Below are 18,593 nucleotides of genomic sequence, written 5' to 3'. Positions count from 1 at the left end.
GTAGTGGATGAATAATGTGGAACTTCACTGAATTCCTAGCAATCAGCAACATTACAGTTTTCCCTGTTGTAAACCCCCCACCCACCCACCATCTGCACAATATAGGGAAACACACGCAGGCACACACTCGCACTCTTGCTCTTTCTTTCTCTCTCCAAAGCTTTAAACAGTGACACTCGACACTCTAAGTAGCGTTCATAGGCATTTTTTTCTAATTTGAATTAGAAGAATTCTCTGAAGAACTACATGAGATAAAGAGAAGCAGGGAGAAATATCATATCTTTGATGACTCAAAGGAGCAAGATAAGGAGCACTGTTTGAGGGAGAAGGATGGCTATTTCAATCCACCTGTGGACTTAGCATTACTAACTGGCTACAACATCTGGTTTAGGACACACACTGAGTCTCAGATTTTCTTGTGTTTCAACATGTGGAACCCCCGAGATCTCTTCTGGCCTCTTTGGAACTGAGAATGAAGTAAGAGGAGGAAGTTAGGAATTACTTTTACCCCTTTGATAATCTTCCCTATTTCTTGGAGCAAATTATTTTGCATCTATCCATGTAGCTTTCCATGGATACACAGAACGATTGTGACAAAATGAGATGACAATGATATAATATCCTGGAGGGCGTGCAGGGAGTTGCCAGAAATGTGTTCTCAGAAAAGATACCCTAGGGAGCGACAACCAAAATAACAGACAACACACAAAATAACCTCTCAGTGGTAAGAAAGCTGCACTAATGTTGGCTGGAAAGTAGCAAAATCATGAAAACTCAGCAGGAAGAATGGAAAGCTTGGTGGATTTTTATCATTCAGTGAAACAGATGCAAACAAGCCCTTGAAAGTGTAGGCTCAATGGATAGTTTGAGTATTATGACATTAAGATATGACTAAAGGGAAGACAACTTAAAACAAAAATCCTACTGTGTCCCTTTTGCCTTGATCTAGTCTGTTCCTGGCAAGAAAGGTTTCCCGGGAGGTGCAGGTAAACCGGACATACCTGGTATGTGGAGACAGGGGAAGCAGCAATGAATGGCGTGATGGGTGTCTGTGGAATCATGCGGTTGGTTGCAATACTGTACGGTGAAGAATAAAATCTGCAAACAGAAAAACAAAAAGAAGATTCATAGATTTATGAAGCTGATGCACGCCTGGCTGCTAACCAAACGCTACCACGCACGTCTGGAGAAGACAGAGTTCCACCCTCATGTTGCCCATCAACCGTTAACAGGATCATGCAGGAGATTGATGGTCTTTGATTCCGCAAGAAATAAGTTGTTCTGAATAAAATGACAATTTTGAGTCCCCTTATAAAATTGGCTGCACAAAAATCTCTTAGGCCAGGTGAGTGTAATAGTATGTTTAACCAATAGCAGAGGAAAGCCATGGGCATTGTTTCTAAAGATCCTTGAAAGAAAGGCAAAACCATAGCACCAAGCTTTATAAAGGTGGCTGGTGTTACACAGACAGAAATTGCATCTATCCCTTCATTCAAGAAAGAGGATCAGCTTCTAGAGAGTTCTGGATAATTTGTGCTAGGCATGAATCCATGCCCTCAGGCAGAAACCAAGCTAAGTACTTTCTTTCTCCATGAAAAGAGAAGGACAATTTTTGGACAATTTAGGTCTAGGTGAGGAAAGGAATCTTTTCTGGATTCAGTCAGGGCACTGATGAAGATTCTGGACCTATGTGATATACCTCTGTACATGCTGTAAAAAGCACTGAGTTTTCTAGTCCTCCAGGGTCCTTCATTGAACAATTATAGAATAATACTGGGCAAGATCAGAGCTTCACAAATCAGAGGAGGGATGATCCTTCTGGAGATCTACTAAAGGACAGCTTTAATAGAGATCTATTAAAGGGTATCAAAAACACTTACAGGCCATCTCTGCTCAGACTATACCCTGGACTCCACAAGTTACCTAATGTTCAAATTCTTCAGCAGAATTTTAAATCATGTTTTTTTTCTTTATGTCTCACTGGTAAGGGAAAGGCTAGAGTGACCAGCCACACATCGTGCAGACAAAACCAGGTGGGCTGTGATGGAGTATTTCACTGATATCAGGATAGATTGGGAAAATGCCTCTCAGGGATCATGGAATCATTACTTCACTTTACCATACTCTTAGCAAAAGTCAATTACTACTTTTAGTTTTCTTTCTTTCTTCCTTCCTTCCTTCCTTTTTCTTTCTTTCTTTCTTTCTTTTTTAAAAATAGTATGAGGTTGGAGTTTTGGAGACAAAAGCTTCATCATCTCTCAGGGGTCATTGATGTTTTGAATAGAGGATCTCATGGGTCACCTTTCTAAAGAAGCATTCCATGAGAACCCCACTGAATGTAGAGGGGCTGGATTTCAAGGTTGCCAGGTTTCAAAGAGTAAATTCTTTAAGCTTAGATCCTATACAAGTCTTCAAGCAAGGATTGGGGAACTAGAGTCTTAAACTGATCTAGCTCTCAACAAGGATTATAAGGTCATAGTCTTTTGGTTAAAAAAGACGTAGCTGAAAAAATTACACCATTACACATTGCATCCTCCTTACTATCCATACCTATACCTACAATACCTGTAAAATTTTAGAAAAAAAGAATATTGACTATATACTCATTAAAATGGCCAAATTAAAAAAAAAAAGACAATCAGAGCTGTCAAGGATTCAGAGAAAGTGGAACTCTTTCATTGTTGGTGGAGGTAAAGGATGATACAGCCCTTTTAGAAAAACAGTTTGGCAGTTTCTTATAAAGTTAAACATATACATAGCATATAACCCAACTATCCCACTGTTACATAGTAACTGAAGATAAATGAAAACTTGAGTTCACACAAAAACCTGAATGCAAATATTTATAGCAGCTTTATTTAATACTTGCTAAAAACTGAAAACAAGCCAAATATCCTTCAATTGAATTAATAAACTGTGGTCCATCCATACACTGGGATGCTACTAAACAATTAAAAGGAAAGAACTACTGATATATTTAACATGGTGAATCTTAAGTAAATTATGCTAAATGAAAGAAGTCGAACTCAAAAGACTCTATATTTTATATCCATTTATATAATACTATGGAAAATGCAAAACTTTAAAGACCGAAAATAAATAATGGATGCAAAAGCCTGGGATTGGGGGAAGAGTCTGAGTGCACAGACACCTGAGGGAATTTTGGAAAGTGATGTTACTGTTCTATATCTTCATTGCTTGGTGGTTCCACAACTGTGTGCTTGTCAGACCTCATAGAATTGTACATTCTTAAGAGTGAATATATACTCAATATAAATTACAGTTAATAAATCTGACTTTAAAGTCAATGACTATGTAAGAAAACATCCATCCTTCCACTTTAAAAAATGTATTGAACATTTACTATGTATACCAAAGATGGGTAGGACATTCCTTTGAGTTTTTCTATTTAAGCATTTAAATTGAATCTTATCTATACATTAACCAGCCTAAAGCTGGTCAATGGCTTTCCGTTGCAATGAGAACAAAATTTGAATTCCTCATATTGACGAGCACAATCAGGCTATTGCCCACCTCTCTCCCCAGAGCCAACTAGGATCCAACCACACTGACCTTCTTCTGTCACATGAGCCTGTCATTCTCACTCTCATCTTGGGCCACTATGCTTACAATTCTCTCTGCCTGGAATGGTTATTTCCCCAAATCACCCTAGAACTATCATCTCTTTCTCATTATTGGTCTCACTCAACTTTCCCAACTTTTCAGAGGTCTGTAGCTAAAGTAGCAACCACCATCTCTGCCCCAATTGTTCTCTATTCCTTTCCTCTATTTTTTTTTCATTGTTCTTATCACTATCTGAACTAGTAATTTTTTAAAATGTCTTTATATATGCTATGGACTGAATGTTTGTGTCCCTTTAAAATTCATATATTTAAGTCCTAATTTCCAAAGTGGCTGTACGTGGAGATGGAGCCTCTAAGGAAGAAACTAAGGTTAAATGAGCTCATGAGGGTGGGGCCCTAACCTCATAGGGTTAGTGTCCTTATAAGAAGAGGCATTAGAGTGCTTGCTCTCTCTCTATCCACATGCTCACATGGAGGAAAGGCCATGTGAGGATATAATGAGAAAGCAGCCTTGTAAAAGTCAGGAACTAAATCCCAAACTAAATCAGCCAGACCCTGATCTTGGACTTCCAGCCTCCAGAACTGTGAGAAAATATATTTCTGTTGTTTAAAGCCACACAATCAATGGCATTTTGTTACAGCAGTCAAGTTGACTAATGGAATGTATTTATTGATTATTTCTCCCTCTAGAATGTCAGCTTCAAGAGAGTTGAGGACACCTTGACTTTGTTGTCTAGAACAGAGCCTGGGATGTAGTAAATACAGGCATACCTCATTTTATTGTGCTTTGCTGTATTACACTTCACAGATATTGCAACTTTTACAAATTGAAGGTTTGTGGCAACCCTGCATTGTCAGATGATGCTTAGCATTTTTTAGCAATGAAATATTTTTAATTGATGTATGTACATTGTTTTTTTAGACATAATGCTTTGCACACTTAACAGACTACAGTCTAGTCCAAACATAACTTCTATATGCACTGGGAAATTTTAAAAAATTGTGTGACTCATTTTATTGAGATATCTGCTTTATTGCAGTAGTCTGGAACTGAACCCACAATATCTCCAAGGTATGTCTTGCTTAATACCTGTAGGTTGAATGAATGAATAAATGAATGCAGAGCAGTTTAGAGAGATAAGTAGTGATTACAGTAGAGGCCGCCAGTGTCAAATCGGTGGGGGGCACAGAAGATGGCTTCTGTTCAAATAGGAAGCTGAGAGGTGAGAACCCAGAGAAAATTGGCTGGCATCACATATCTGTAAATGCTCAGTGGAAGCTTAAACTAATGCCTGTTTTCTAAGCATGCAAAGGTACTGACAACCAGGGAAAACAGACCTTTTCTACAAAAATCATGGTTTGCATTAAAAAAAAAAAACACTTTAGGTCTTATGTTTGACAGATTTTATTTATGAGTCAGTGAACAGAAAGACTTATTTGGGGTTCATAATAACATAGCAGGTACTCATGACCACTCCACAAACGGCCCTCTTCATTCACCATGCAAGTTTCTTAGAAACCCAGTTTCAGCCTCTTGTACCAACAGAGCGAATCATGCGTCACATTTTAGAGTGGCTGGTTTATTTTGTGAAATGTAGCAATTGTCATATTAAAAATGAAAGCAGTAACGATAGGATGGACTGGCAAAGTTTACAGGAAATTTTATGGGAAAAACAGCAGAAACATAAAGAAAACAGCCAAGTAAACGGATACTAACAAAGGGCACCCTTGGGGGAAATTTTCAGGCATTTTTGTTCTGTCTGCTCTAATCCTATCCATCAAACAAGAATATTTCATACTTCCCAGCAAGTTCCAGTACTGCCCCTCAAATCAGAGAGTCATTTAGAACAGAAAATGTACTGAGAAGATCAGACTCAGCACACTGTCTTGATCCCCTAATTCTGGTATTCTGAAATAGGCTCTCCCCAAATCCAAACCTAAACCGGATGAATTCACAGGAAACCTTTGCTTAAACCATGACAGGAGGGGCTATTATTGAATCTGAGGCTTAAAGGCACCATATCTAAAGCAAATGCACCTAGCCAGACTCCAAAGAGAGAACTGCAGAATGAATTTCCCAATCTCTTCACTTTTTCTCAATCCCTGCCATGTATCCTTCATGGTTTAAAAACACTCTTACATGGCCATCACATTTAAAAAGAAGAAGAAAGAAAGAAAGAACATCCAAATAAATACTTCAAGAATAGGTGTCCTGTTTTGGGGGAACAGGAAAGATGAAATTGACAGCACTTTTTGGCCATAATAACAAAGCTAAGGTCATTCTAAACATGTGACTTTATGTTTTCCTATCTGGTTATTTATGCATTATGCCTTGCAAATGCTATTATAGAAAACTGGGAATGAATTTTTAGCTAACCATTTTTCTGGGAAGAGTTTACTCCCCTAAGGTATTTCTTTGCCAAAATGTACATAGTGAATCCCCAAGTGTATGACAAGTATTCCTTTTCTACCTTGTTCTAAACTAAAAGGGATTTTGCTCCCCAGGGGACATTTGGCAGGATCTGGAGATATTTTTGGTTGTCACAACTGGGTCAGGGGGCTGCTACTGGCATCTGTTTGGTAGAGGTCTGGGATGCTGCCAAATTCAGTACAGCTCCCACCCAAAAAATGATCTGGTCCAAAATGTCACTAGTGTCAAGATTGAGAAACTTTTGCAGGAATGTGAACTAGTCATCTCTGGAGAGGTTTCCCATGAACAAAATTCCAAATGCCAAAGGGGCTAAACGGGTTAATTAAGCATGATCTATCTGTAGAACTCTAAGCCAGCCTCTGAAAAAAGTAATATTTTTAAGGAACGCAAAAAGGGTTATTTGGTTTTCTGGCATGTAAAGCAAGTGGGCTCCAGAAGTCCAGAAAATGGAAGTCTAGGTCACTAATAGGACATTATTTTGCCTGCAGAAAAGTCATCTTCAGGGGATTTGGCAGTCAGTAGTAATATGGTGAAATCTTATTTCACTGACAATAAAAATAACATGAATATATCAATAACCCCAGGGTAGGATGTTTTTTAATGCAGAAAACCACACAAAATCCTATTTGCCCACTGAAATAAACAGCCCTGCCTTGTCTTTCATGTCCATAGGCAATTTTGTTGGAGTCAGAACCACAAATACTATCCTCAGGGCAACACTATAGCACAAGATTAATAAGTTATTGGTCATTTTTATTGTAATGCCAACGTATCCTTCACATTAGATTCCTTTCCTAGTGTAATAAGATAAGGTTTCTGTATCACTTAATATCAAATGCCCATATAAAACAGCTGGCAAACCAAGGCTACAGAAAACAATTTTTTTTCACATCTCTCCCAAGAATCCATTTTCTTCAAATAAAACAATCCAAAAGGCTTTTACACAGCAGCCCTTAGTGAAAAGAGCACAGGAAAGATGCGATTTTGACTATGGGGGAGGAATTATTTCCCATCTCCCATGCTCATAGTTGAAAGTGATGGAATTTCATATTGGACTGTTAAAAAAGCAATAGGGCAATAGTAATAACACATTATAGAGTTATGCCAGATAGCTCCAAAAGAAGAATGGACATTTTTATTTTCCTAAGTTAGCCTATAGTAAAAAGTACCAAGCGTTTTACTTTTCCATTGTGATCCAGAAATTTCTTCACTGTAACCTTCAAAGCCTTAGATAAAAGTGACATTGAATTAATTTTTTTAAAGTGATAATTTGGGTAGATTCAAGCAGATGACACAACTGACATATTTTACTGCCTACATGCAAACAGCTCAGATACACCATGGTCCATGTTTACAAGTGTTTGTTCTTCATTAGAGAAATATCAAGCTTAATTTGGGAGTACTTATTTCTGTTTTATGTTGCTGTATTCAGGTTGAGGTTATGGAATTCAGAACATTTAACTGTTAACACAGTTGAGCTACCAGCTATCCCCCAGACACATATTTGGATTTGATACTCAGAAACCCCTATGGCTGAGTGCAGTTAAGGGATGCCACAGGATCATAACATATGTTCTTTTTTTTTTTAATTGAAGTAGAGTTGATTTACAATGTTGTGTTAATATCTGCTGTACAGCAAAGTGATTCAGTTATAGATATATATACACACACACACACACACACACACACACACGCACACATTCTTTTTTATATTCTTTTCCATTATGGTTTATTGCAGGGTACTGAATATAGTTCCCTGTGCTATACAGTGGGACCTTGTTGTTTATACCTTCTGTATATAATAGTTTTCATCTGCTCACCCCAAACTACATAGGGTTGCCATATGATCCAGCAATCCCACTTCTGGGTATATATCCAGACAAAACTATGATTCAAAAAGATAAAATATGATCTTTAGCAGTGACATGGCACATCTCCAAGAGGACAAGCTCATGTCACTGTTCCATCAAGAAGCCTTCCGAATCCTTCATTAGAATGTAATTGCCTTTTCTCTGTAGTCCTATGACATTAATTTTCTTTATTTTTCTTTGTGAAAAGAATAGAAAAATATAAACAGTGAAAAATAAGTCTCCCTCTCACCCCTACTTCTCGGTACTCTGTTGGCTCTCCCCAGAGGACCACTGTCACCATGTCTTGTGTATTCTTTCAGAAATATTTTATACATATAAAAGTTAATACATACATAAATCTCATAGCACTTTGTGCTTCTGTCACAATACTACTTGCATTGTATCTAGAATTTGCATGTGTGCCCATTGTTCCTGACAGGATGGGAAATATTTTTTTTCAAATTTGCATCACCAGAATGATTTTAAATGGTACAATAGATAAGTATTCAAATGATAAAATTTGTTGATCTGAGTCAGCATTAAGCGACCTTTAACAATATTAACTGGATTGGAGTCAGCTGCAACTGTATCTTTGGATACATTTGTTCTACATAAAATGGGACCAGTTTCTTCTCTACAGCAATAAATATTTATCTCTCTGTTAGGTTACCGCTCTCTGAGTTAGGTTTGCCTACTGGATCGAATACAGCAATGTAATTAGGAGTAAATACTTGACTCTGGACATTCATGTTCCATTCCTTCATATGCTAAGTGAATTTTCTAAATCAGCTTCCCCACTTCAAAGAGGTACATGCTGACAATAACTCAAGGAACAGTGTGTTGAGGAAACATTTGTGGTTATTTTGGCATCTTAACATCCATAGAAATGACTATTCTTCTACTCTCCATTATTTAAATGTTACCATATAAGGCAGTAAAACCAAAGATGAAAAAAACATTTTAAAAACCATCTACATGAAGAAATATCAAGTGAATAGGGTTAGTGAGCTACAATCTTCCGATCTCTTCCATTTCATGAAATAAAGTTTCTACCTTCTTGGTACCAACAACACAATGGATAGTCTAAGCCTTCCGAAATTCCATTCTTAACCCAGGACATGAGAAACTCATGTGCAGTTTGGCTCCTTTGGGTGAAACTGCAGGTTGCATTTAAGTAGGATCAAAGCAGAAATAGAGATACAGACGTTGAGAACAAACGTATGGATACCAAGGCGGGGGGGGGTGGTGGTGGGATGAATTGGGAGATGGGGATTGACATATGTACACTATTGATACTATGTATAAAATAGATAACTAATGAGAACCTACTGTATAGCACAGGGAACTCTACTCAATGCTCTGCAGTGACCCAAATGAGAAGGAAATCCACAAAAGAGGGGATATATGTATACGTATAGCTCATTCAATTTGCTGTACTGTGTAAACTAACACAATATTGTAAAGCAACTATACTCCAATAAAGAAAATAATAAGGAGGATCAGATTTAGGTGTTACAGAGGGACAGAGTGGCTTGATGCCAGGAAGGGGAATGGTTTCCTTAATGCCACCTTGCTGGAGCCAAGCAGACGTCATCAGTCACATTTTCTGCTTCTGATTTGGCATTCACAGTACTAAGTTAAACAGTCTGTAAAGATGAAAAAGACATGGAACCTGACTTCAGAGTTAATAGTCCATCAAAGAAATAAATATGATGTCAACAGCTACATGATAAAAAGACTGTCAGTGTATCATGGTCACATGAAATGTAGTGTAACAATAGTGTCAATATTGACAATGAAGATCACATTGTGCCATGCAGGGGTCCTTTGATCCTTACAAACTCTTATGAAAAGGTACTGTTACTATCATCTCCACAGAGGAGGAAACTAAAGCACAAACAACTTGCCCATGTCTGGTAAATGAAAGAATTTGGATGTGCAACTGGGCAGGCTGGTTTTGGAGTCTGAACTGCTAACCACTGCTTAAACTGTGTCTCTTATGATTAATTGTGTAATTAGCCCTGCCTGGTATGATTTAATGGTGTTCTTTACTTTATTTATTTATTATTTTATTTGGCTGCATAGGGTTTTCATTGCTGTGCGTGGGCTTTCTCTAGTCGCGTCGAGTGGGGGCTACTCTTCATTGTGGTGCACGGGCTTCTCATTGCGGTGGCTTCCCTTGTTGCAGAGCATGGGCTCTAGGTGCACGGGCTTCAGTAGTTGTGGCATGCGGGCTCAGTAGCTGTGGCTCATGGGCTCTAGAGCACAGGTTCAGTAGTTGTGGCACGTGGGCTTAGTTGCTCCACAGCGTGTGGGATTTTCCCAGACCAGGGCTCGATTCTTAACCACTGCGCCACCAGGGAAGTCCCTAATGGTGTTCTTTAAATGAGAGCAGTGAAAGAAAGAAAGAAGGAAGGAAGGAAGAAAGGGACGGAGGGAGGGAGGGAGGAAAGAAGGGAGGAAGGAAGGAATTAGGAAGGAAGGAAGGAAGGAAGGAAGGAAGGAAGGAAGGAAGGAAGGAAGGAAGGAAGAATATCACCATTCTCTCCAGGCAGAGAGAATTCCATGAGCAACAAGACACAGGGCTAAAGTAGCTTGGGATGCTCTGAGAATCAAAGAAGGTCCAGTTCAGTTGCAGGAACCAAATCATGGAGTTCTTTTTGTGCCATTCTTGGAAGTTTGAGTTCTGTTCTGCAGTTAGTAAAGTCCACATAATACATTAAACCAGGCAGGTAGATGATTACTGATTGCTTTTTGCTTTAACAAATTATTCAAAAAGCAATGTGAAAATGGTTTGGAGGTCAGTTATGTTAGCAGCAAGTAAAAGCTTAGTACAGGTAGGGAATGGTGATTGAATAAACTCAACCAGTGGCAGGGAGGCAGATACAGTTCAAAGACAGATGGAGTAAGTTTTAAGGACCAATTTTATTATAAAGAATGTTTTAGGAGAGAATACCCAGAGAACTTGGAATTTATGGCTTAAATGGCTTTAGAGTGTATTTTTTAAAAAGGAACAAGTCATTTGATCTTGTTTTTCATTTGATTTGGTTTGTATGATGAAAGATTGATGAAGATAATGACCTCACTTTGGGACAAAGCTATCCAGGAGCAGCACCTAATGCAGTTAGACACAAAGGTGATTTTTTTTGCATCTAGTTATGAACTTGAAGTATGGACTTGGGAGTCTTCAGTTCCTAAAAGCAGGAGGAGTGGATGAGATCAACTGGAGAGAACACAGAGTGAGAAAAGACTAAACCCTGAGAAAGATTAATAAAAGTGGGCAGAAGAGGAGGAATCCACTGACACCAAGTAAGCAGTGCAAGGGGAGAGCAAGGAGGGTCAGCAAAGGATGGAGTCGTGAAATCTAAGAAATAAGAAATTTTCATGAAGCTGTAAATGGTAACAATAACAACAACAACAACAGAAAGTCAAATGATGCAAGATCTCAAACAGTATAAGGACTAAGAATGCGTCAGTTACAACTGACAAATTTGGAGATCACTGGAGACACCAGCAGGGAAAATTCCAGTCAAGTCTGAGACCAGAATTCACACTTTAATAGGCTTAATTTAATAGAGACAATATGGGAAGACAGTGTGTATAGAAAACTGGGGTTGTTTACCAGTGAAAAGAAAGCTAAAATAGCGTGGTCACTAGAAGTGATCTCATGGGCAGAAAAGGATTGTTTTGCTTCTACCTTCTTTATAGGTGGGAGAGACTCGAGTATTTTACAGGCTGAAAGGAATATTCAGTAGACAAGACAGTACTGAAGACAGGGACTGCTGGATGACACAAAGTTCTTTATCAGATGACAGGAGATAAAATAAAGAAGATGGTATTCTCAGCATCTTAACTACAATTTGTTTCCTGAGGGAAATATTCATTGTTGTAAATGTCTAAGTGGACAGTGGACAGGATGAACCACTTTTGCAACTGTTGAAATAATTCAAAGGATAGGACGTTATACTGTTACTATAAGGTACAGACAAAGACGTCACAGAAGGCAGAGGTACATACTTGCGGTCGACCTCTATACAGTATAGACGGTGACCTGGGAAGGGAGACATGCTCCTTGTGTGCTAGGCAGTTCTCACTGCCTCTAATACGGCATCACCCAAAGTTCACTTTGGGCTGCTCAGATTGCAGGCTGAAATCTCAATTTTCTTCTCTGTAGGTTTGAAATGGATCAGGATGAAAACTTGGAAAGTTAGGTCTTTGGGAAAACAAATTCAGATTTTAAATTGTGCACTGGAAAGATGACTAACTAAAGCAAAGCATTCACTCACTCCAGTCCAGACCTAGGTCACTGGGGCATCTCCAATCCTTGACCTAGAGCCTTGGTCAAGAAGATCTTTATAATAAACAGATAGATATATAGTACAGATAGGTAGATGATTCATATATTCATACACCCATATACATGTATGGAAACATGAACACTTGTTGAATCTAGTTAATAAACTTACAGGTATTCATTCAATTATTATTTCTACTTTCTAGTGTGCAAATAAATTTCTAATTGTAATTACATGTATTTTTACATGTATTAGACTCTGAAACCATGTGCCATTAAATTACAGATATAAAATACTTGGTACTTAGTATGTGTTCAACAAATGTCATTCCCTTACATTATAATACCTGTTTTCTGTCACTGTCGCTGAGCATATAATGCCTTATTCTGTGCCTTTTGAGTTAACTATTTTATCTTCCCAACTATACAGTACAATTCTAGAGGACTTTATTTCATGTCTTTACATCTTGTCTTTTGTTCTTCTGACCACCAAGTTTAAAGTGCCTTGTTGGAAATAAGAGAAGGCTTATTGGATAAATGAAAGGATATCCTTAAGTTTCACTCCTAGAGAAGTTTTAATCAACAAAGGACAAAGGACTAGACTCTTACGCTAGACTACCAACCGTGTTGACTCTTTCATGGAAGGATAGACCATGAGTTTCTTGAGGGCAAAGCCCTTGTCTCATACACTGTTGTTTTAAACCTATAGAGCATAGTACTGTGCTTGGCAGACTCATTGGATGTTTACTGAATGAGTAAATAAATGACCCCCTGAATGAATAACTATAAAAATAAGAGGGAGATAAATATTTTCTACATCTCACAGGTGTTCATTAGATGCAGCTGACTAAATAGAAAAATGGAGTTTAATTCCTTCTATCCTCTAAGTTGATCTTAAATGAGACCTTCATTCTGATTGATTCTTTAATGAGACTGAAAGACAGAAAACTGAAAGCCATGGAGAAATCTAAGATAAAAGATTGTGAAAATAAAAATAATACTTATTCTTTGGTTTGTTGGTCCATTGCAGGATGGCCAAAGTAAAGAAAAGAAATTGCGAAGTAAGAAGAAAGTTTCAACCAAAGAATATTCAGAATGACAGAATTTTAGAGAGGCCAGATCGTGTAGCTTAAGTTTGATTTTTCAGAGGAGAAGTTTAGGCTATGTGACTTGTTCTAAGTAAGAGGCTGCAAGTTTCCAGGTGCTTATTACAATGAAGAATGAAAATGCAATCACCAAGCTACTAACTTGACTCTGTCCGTTACCCTTCCCCTGATAGCCAGAAGGCAAAAGTGGAAGCATTACTAATGTCAAAATGAACCTGGGCACATGCTAAAATTACCGAAATCTAAACTCTAGAGTTATTAGTAGGAGCGACACTCTTACAGTAGAGATACACGGACACTTCTCCCAGACCAGTCTATCTACATACACCCCCCTTCAAGTCCTACTCCTTATTCTTTCTCAGATGAGAAAGGGAGAGACAGAATGTGGGCAGAAGCATTGTGAGAATGAGTGACATGGGGGGTGCCATGAAATAAGAGTCACTCACAGGAAAAAAAAAATACAATGATGAGAAAGGTTTAAAACAAAAAGACAGATTTGAATATTTTTCTTCAGTACTGATTTCAGAGTTCAAATATTTTTCTTCAGTACTGATTTCAGAGTTCAATTCACTTAGCAATTAAAATAGAGAAAATGTAGTCTACTTACCCATTCTGTATGGCAGCTGTGGGGTCATAGGTCAGAGCCATGCCAGCCTGTATATGGGGGGAAGAGGGGAGAAAATGGATCTTAACATTTTTACTGTGGCGTCCAAAGCATTCAGTACGCACAATGCTTTTATCTTTACTTTCTATGATTTAAGTTTACTTTATCCTATATATTTCTCCTCCCTTACTACCAAGACTAGCATTTTTACTATCTGAACACCAGAATCCACCAGTGAGTTAGGGAGTTTATATTATATATACAGACAAACCAAAGAACAATGCAGTTTGGATGATTTGCATTTCTAATTCATAAGCCATGTACTGTCTATTCTGGTATCCTTATAATTTCTCACTATTTTCAAGAATACCTATTGTATATCTCATGGCATGAAAAAAAGGAAAGGATAGATGCTGGGGTCAGAGTAAAAATAAAAGCTACTTAAAACGCATTCGACCTTTTAGAAGAAAATGTTAAGAAACATTTATTTTAAAATATTGCATGCCTCAGGGGTGTCTAGGCAATGAATCACAGAGTGCTGTCCAATACTTGCTAGTACCTGTCCCACTAAGAGTGTAGAAAGGGAAGGATGTGATGGAAATTCTAGGCCTTGTGGCTAATAAGGAGGTGGTTTAGTTTTGCTTCTAAGAATAAAACCACCACTGAAAAACTACATTTCTGTAACTGGCAGTTGTTACAGAAAAGAATATCAACTTGATGATCGCTGACTGACATCCTACCTCCTTTCATACACATCATCATATTTCATCCTCACAAGGACCCTATGAAGTAGGCAGGAGAAATATTTCCTCCATTTGATAGATGCAGACACGGAAACTTGGAGGGATCAAGTGACTTGGTTAAGGTCACATGTGTGGAGGCAGAACCAGATTCCAACCCAGACCAGCCATGACATTGACTAGGATTTTGAATGAGCCCCGAAGATCATTTCTCTGTGGCCGCATGGGTCTACCACCCTTTGTTTTCCAGAACTTTCAGCCTGGTTATTGCTTGTGAGCAGAAACAGAAATAGAATGAAACAAAGCTGACTAGGTTGTCTTTAGGTTGGATTTCTTTTCTTTTTTGAAACTTAAAAATAAATTAGTCCAATGTCAACCTCCTGGCTCGATATTACATTATTATTATATAAGATGTAACCATTGGGAGAGACGGGGTGCAGGGTAAATAGGACCTCCTTGTACATGTCTTTTGCAATTTCCTGTGAATATATAATTATTTCAAAATAATAAGTAAGAAAAAATAAATTAGCTTTAGTAAGAAAAAAATAAGAAAAAAATAAATTGACTTTTGTAGAGGATAAGGAAAACCATAAAAACTTTAGAGACAATAAAAAAGAGCTTTCATGTTTGAGTTTTTTGCCAGTGTGATTGAAGGTGGTTTTCCTGATAAGCTCATTTAATTCCTCAGTTTTAACACATAACTGAAATGAAAATTCTCAGGCTTTCTAAGATAGGGCCTGAAGTCCAGGATGGCCTGCTACATTCAAGCTTACATGCATTGTTTTCCCTAAACAGTAATTTAAAAATTATTATTAAGATTGGTATGAGGAACAAAACTGTAGAGCCATCTATAAATGAAACTGGCATACAGGGAACACACATAATTGAAACAAAGTTTGCAAACAAAGCTGAGATGGAGATGCACTGAGAACACAGGCTTAATGATAACTGCCCATCACTCATGTTAAAGAAATACGATATGATAATGTGATAAGCTGGGGTCTGGAAAATGAGAATAGAAGAGTGGAAATGAAGACAGATTACTTTCCCCCCATGGGAGAAGCAAAGGTAGTGATGTCAAAGCACATAGATTCTAAGTCTAAATTCTTCCCTGGATGGGGTCTCTGCCATGTGACAAACGGGAGGCTGATCCGAGGCCAAAGACTCCCCAGGAGGGACCTGTCCAGGCGGGACTCCATGGTTCTGGGTCCTGGAGAGGGCAGCTGGAAAAGCTGTCCATCTGGGATGAAATTTCCCTCTTAGAAACCCTAAGCTTCTCTCCCCTAACTTATCCAAGATGTCACACCAAAGACAGGATGAAAAAAACAGGCTTTGTACTCAATAAAGATATTGTTATTTAATAAGAGATTTAAATGATCATTGTATCTTCAGACCCCTGTTCACCCCCAAATTGTTTAAATCCCAGGGGACTTGTAGGAAGCCACGTTTAACTGTTTTCCTTGAATGTATTTTCCAATAGTGCTCAGAGACCAATGCCTTTCTTGAATTATAGGTCTTCAATATTCTCTTTTTATGCCATGTGTATTTGTTCGGGCAATGTCAGGTAAAGATTTTTTTCTTTCACATTTGAATTCCTCATGGGTTATAGTTAAGCTCATGGATTATATTTAACCATGGATTATAGTTAACCAATCCTCATGGATTATAGTTAACCAATCAGGTCTAGCTAGGAATACGGTAATTATCACAAAAATTCTCTCTCTTTCTTGAACAGTATTTGATAATCAGAAAGCCTACGTTGGCCTCTTCCTCCATCTTAAACCTCCACTCATCTTTCAGAAGATGGAAAGAACTAAATAGATGATGATATGGTTTAGTGGAAAGAATATATGTTTTGGACCTGGGTCCAAGTCTTAGCTCTGTTGTTCTCTAGCACTGTGACCTCAGGCAAGTTATTTAATCTATTTGAGCCTCATGTTCCTTAATCGTCAAGTGGTGTAGTAATACCTACCTCAGATGATTGTTGTGAAATTTAAAAGATATTACTTTTGTGAAATGCCCACCACAGTGCCTGGAGACAAGACACATACGTAAACATTATAACACAAAGCAACACATGGTAAGTGCCCCGTGAGGGTATGCATGAGGTGTAGGGGAGATGCCAGGGTGGTCAGGGAAGGCACTTGGAGGAGGTACAGGTGAGAGATTTCCACAGATGGAGATGAGAGGCGGAGGCCAGCTTAGGCAGAAGGAATAATAGCATGGAAAAGGCATGTGAATAAAAAGGGCAAGGCGGATGATCCACTTGCAGTAGAACATTGGAGGGAGCAGTTGACAATAAGATTTGGAAGGAAAGGAGGAAGGTCTTGATTGCTTGGCTCCTCTTGGGGAGCCACGGATCATTTTTCAAGGAGGAAAATGATATAGGCAAAGAGGGCTTTGGCAACAAGAAACAGCATGAGCCCCCCTGGAAAACAGAGGGAAGAACCAGAGTGATGGGTGAGTAGGGTAGGCACTGGGGGACAGGTGGGTGGACAGAAACTAAGGTGAAGATGAAGCCAAGTTTCATCTACTTCATGATTTTGCCTGGGGCCAGTCGTGCCTCTGAGGACCTGTGGCAAGAGGAGACAACCAGAGATCTGCATTTGGAACACTGTGGTTTACAAAGCAAGGCATGTGTTAAACAAAGGGTGTTTGAACTTAACCCGCTGGCTGAATATCACAGCAAAACAACTAACACTGGGAGGCACCTGGTTTTCATTTCATGTGTAACAGATTGTTGAGTTATAATTCTAATATGGTCTTAATGCAGATTTCGTATTCCATTTCCTTTTGTTTCTTTCCACAAGGTAAAAAAGAAAATCGATTTTGCTGCTCTGTCTAGCCACCTTTATACTGAGCTAGAACCATGAAATCGTCATTATGTAATTAACAAATTTTATGGCATGTTTACAAACTCCAGAGTCACACAAAAAGTAAAGTAACTTGGAACAAAACGAAAATGTCACACCACATAAATAGAGGAGTGATGTTTAAGCCCGTCACTCCCTTTTGAAAGGGGTTTATTAAATTCACAAATATTTTCCACTTTTTAAATTCACATTATTTGTGGATTAAAGGCATTTATGATTTATTTAAAACAAAGAGGGGGCTATTTTGTCATTTTCCAGCAGCAGCTGAGTTTTGGCTTAATATTTCAGCCATAATGGGGTATTTCTAGTCCTTTCAGATAGAATCTATACTATAAGAGCTAAATAAAAACTTTAAAATATGGTTTATTGGAGTAATTAGGTGTCAGTGAAAAAAATGTCGCCTGCCATATCAGTAAACAAAGATTTGCAGCCATCAAGCCATCACACTACAGCCACTCTGGTGAGCCCCGAGGGAACTCAGGATAGAAACAGGATGCCCACCGTCAAATCATCAGACACTGCAGCCACCGCCCACCCCACAGTGCACCCTGAAGAGAATCAGGATGAAAAAGCACAGGATACTGGCCCCAGATAGCTGAGGTGCATATCAAAGCAATGATTTCAATGAGCCCTGACTTTTGCATCTCCCCATATATAGGAAGATGCATCCTTAACTTGAGATGTCTGGTTTTCCTTAATTAACAGTAATCTTTTGATGTTCCAACTACCTGGTTTTTGTTGCAAAAACTCCTATATATCCTGGTTCCTCCCTTACCTCTTTGGAAGCAGTCTCTCAGAGTGATCTGAGATGCTGTGTCCCAGGCTTAAGTTCTCAGTTTTGTCCAACAAATAAAACGTAATTCTCAACATCTAGGTTGTGCCTTTTTTTTTCAGTTGACATAGGGACCCAAAATTATTTCCCATAAACACAGGGGATTCATTGAGACACATCATTTTGACTTAGGGGCTACATATTTGATATCCATAACTTTAAATGAAGAAGTAATAATTATGGAAATACTGCTTAAAATGTTCTCGCTAGAGAAGGCATTACCACTTCAAGAAGACCTTCTGGACTGGAATGCTTGGTCTTATCTGAGGAGCAGAGTAT

At 38.4% G+C, this 18,593-nt stretch overlaps 1 protein-coding gene across 8 annotated transcripts in view; it reads right to left on the bottom strand.

Annotated features, from left to right (window-relative positions):
• RBMS3 (RNA binding motif single stranded interacting protein 3) overlaps positions 1-18,593 on the bottom strand; it is a 718,377-nt gene that overhangs the window by 102,058 nt on the left and 597,726 nt on the right. For all 8 annotated transcript variants that reach the window (XM_059939057.1, XM_059939054.1, XM_059939059.1 and 5 more), the window contains exons 8-9: positions 13,873-13,919; positions 1,002-1,098 (exon numbers count right to left, since the gene is read on the bottom strand). In XM_059939057.1, coding sequence (XP_059795040.1) covers positions 1,002-1,098; positions 13,873-13,919 — 144 coding nt within the window. The remainder of the gene's footprint in view (positions 1-1,001; positions 1,099-13,872; positions 13,920-18,593) is intronic.

The sequence above is a fragment of the Balaenoptera ricei genome, chromosome 11 (genome assembly GCF_028023285.1).
Source record: "Balaenoptera ricei isolate mBalRic1 chromosome 11, mBalRic1.hap2, whole genome shotgun sequence".
Taxonomy (NCBI): Eukaryota; Metazoa; Chordata; class Mammalia; order Artiodactyla; family Balaenopteridae; genus Balaenoptera; species Balaenoptera ricei.
Note: the sequence above shows the minus strand (reverse complement) of the source record. Positions and strands in the feature narration are given on the sequence as shown.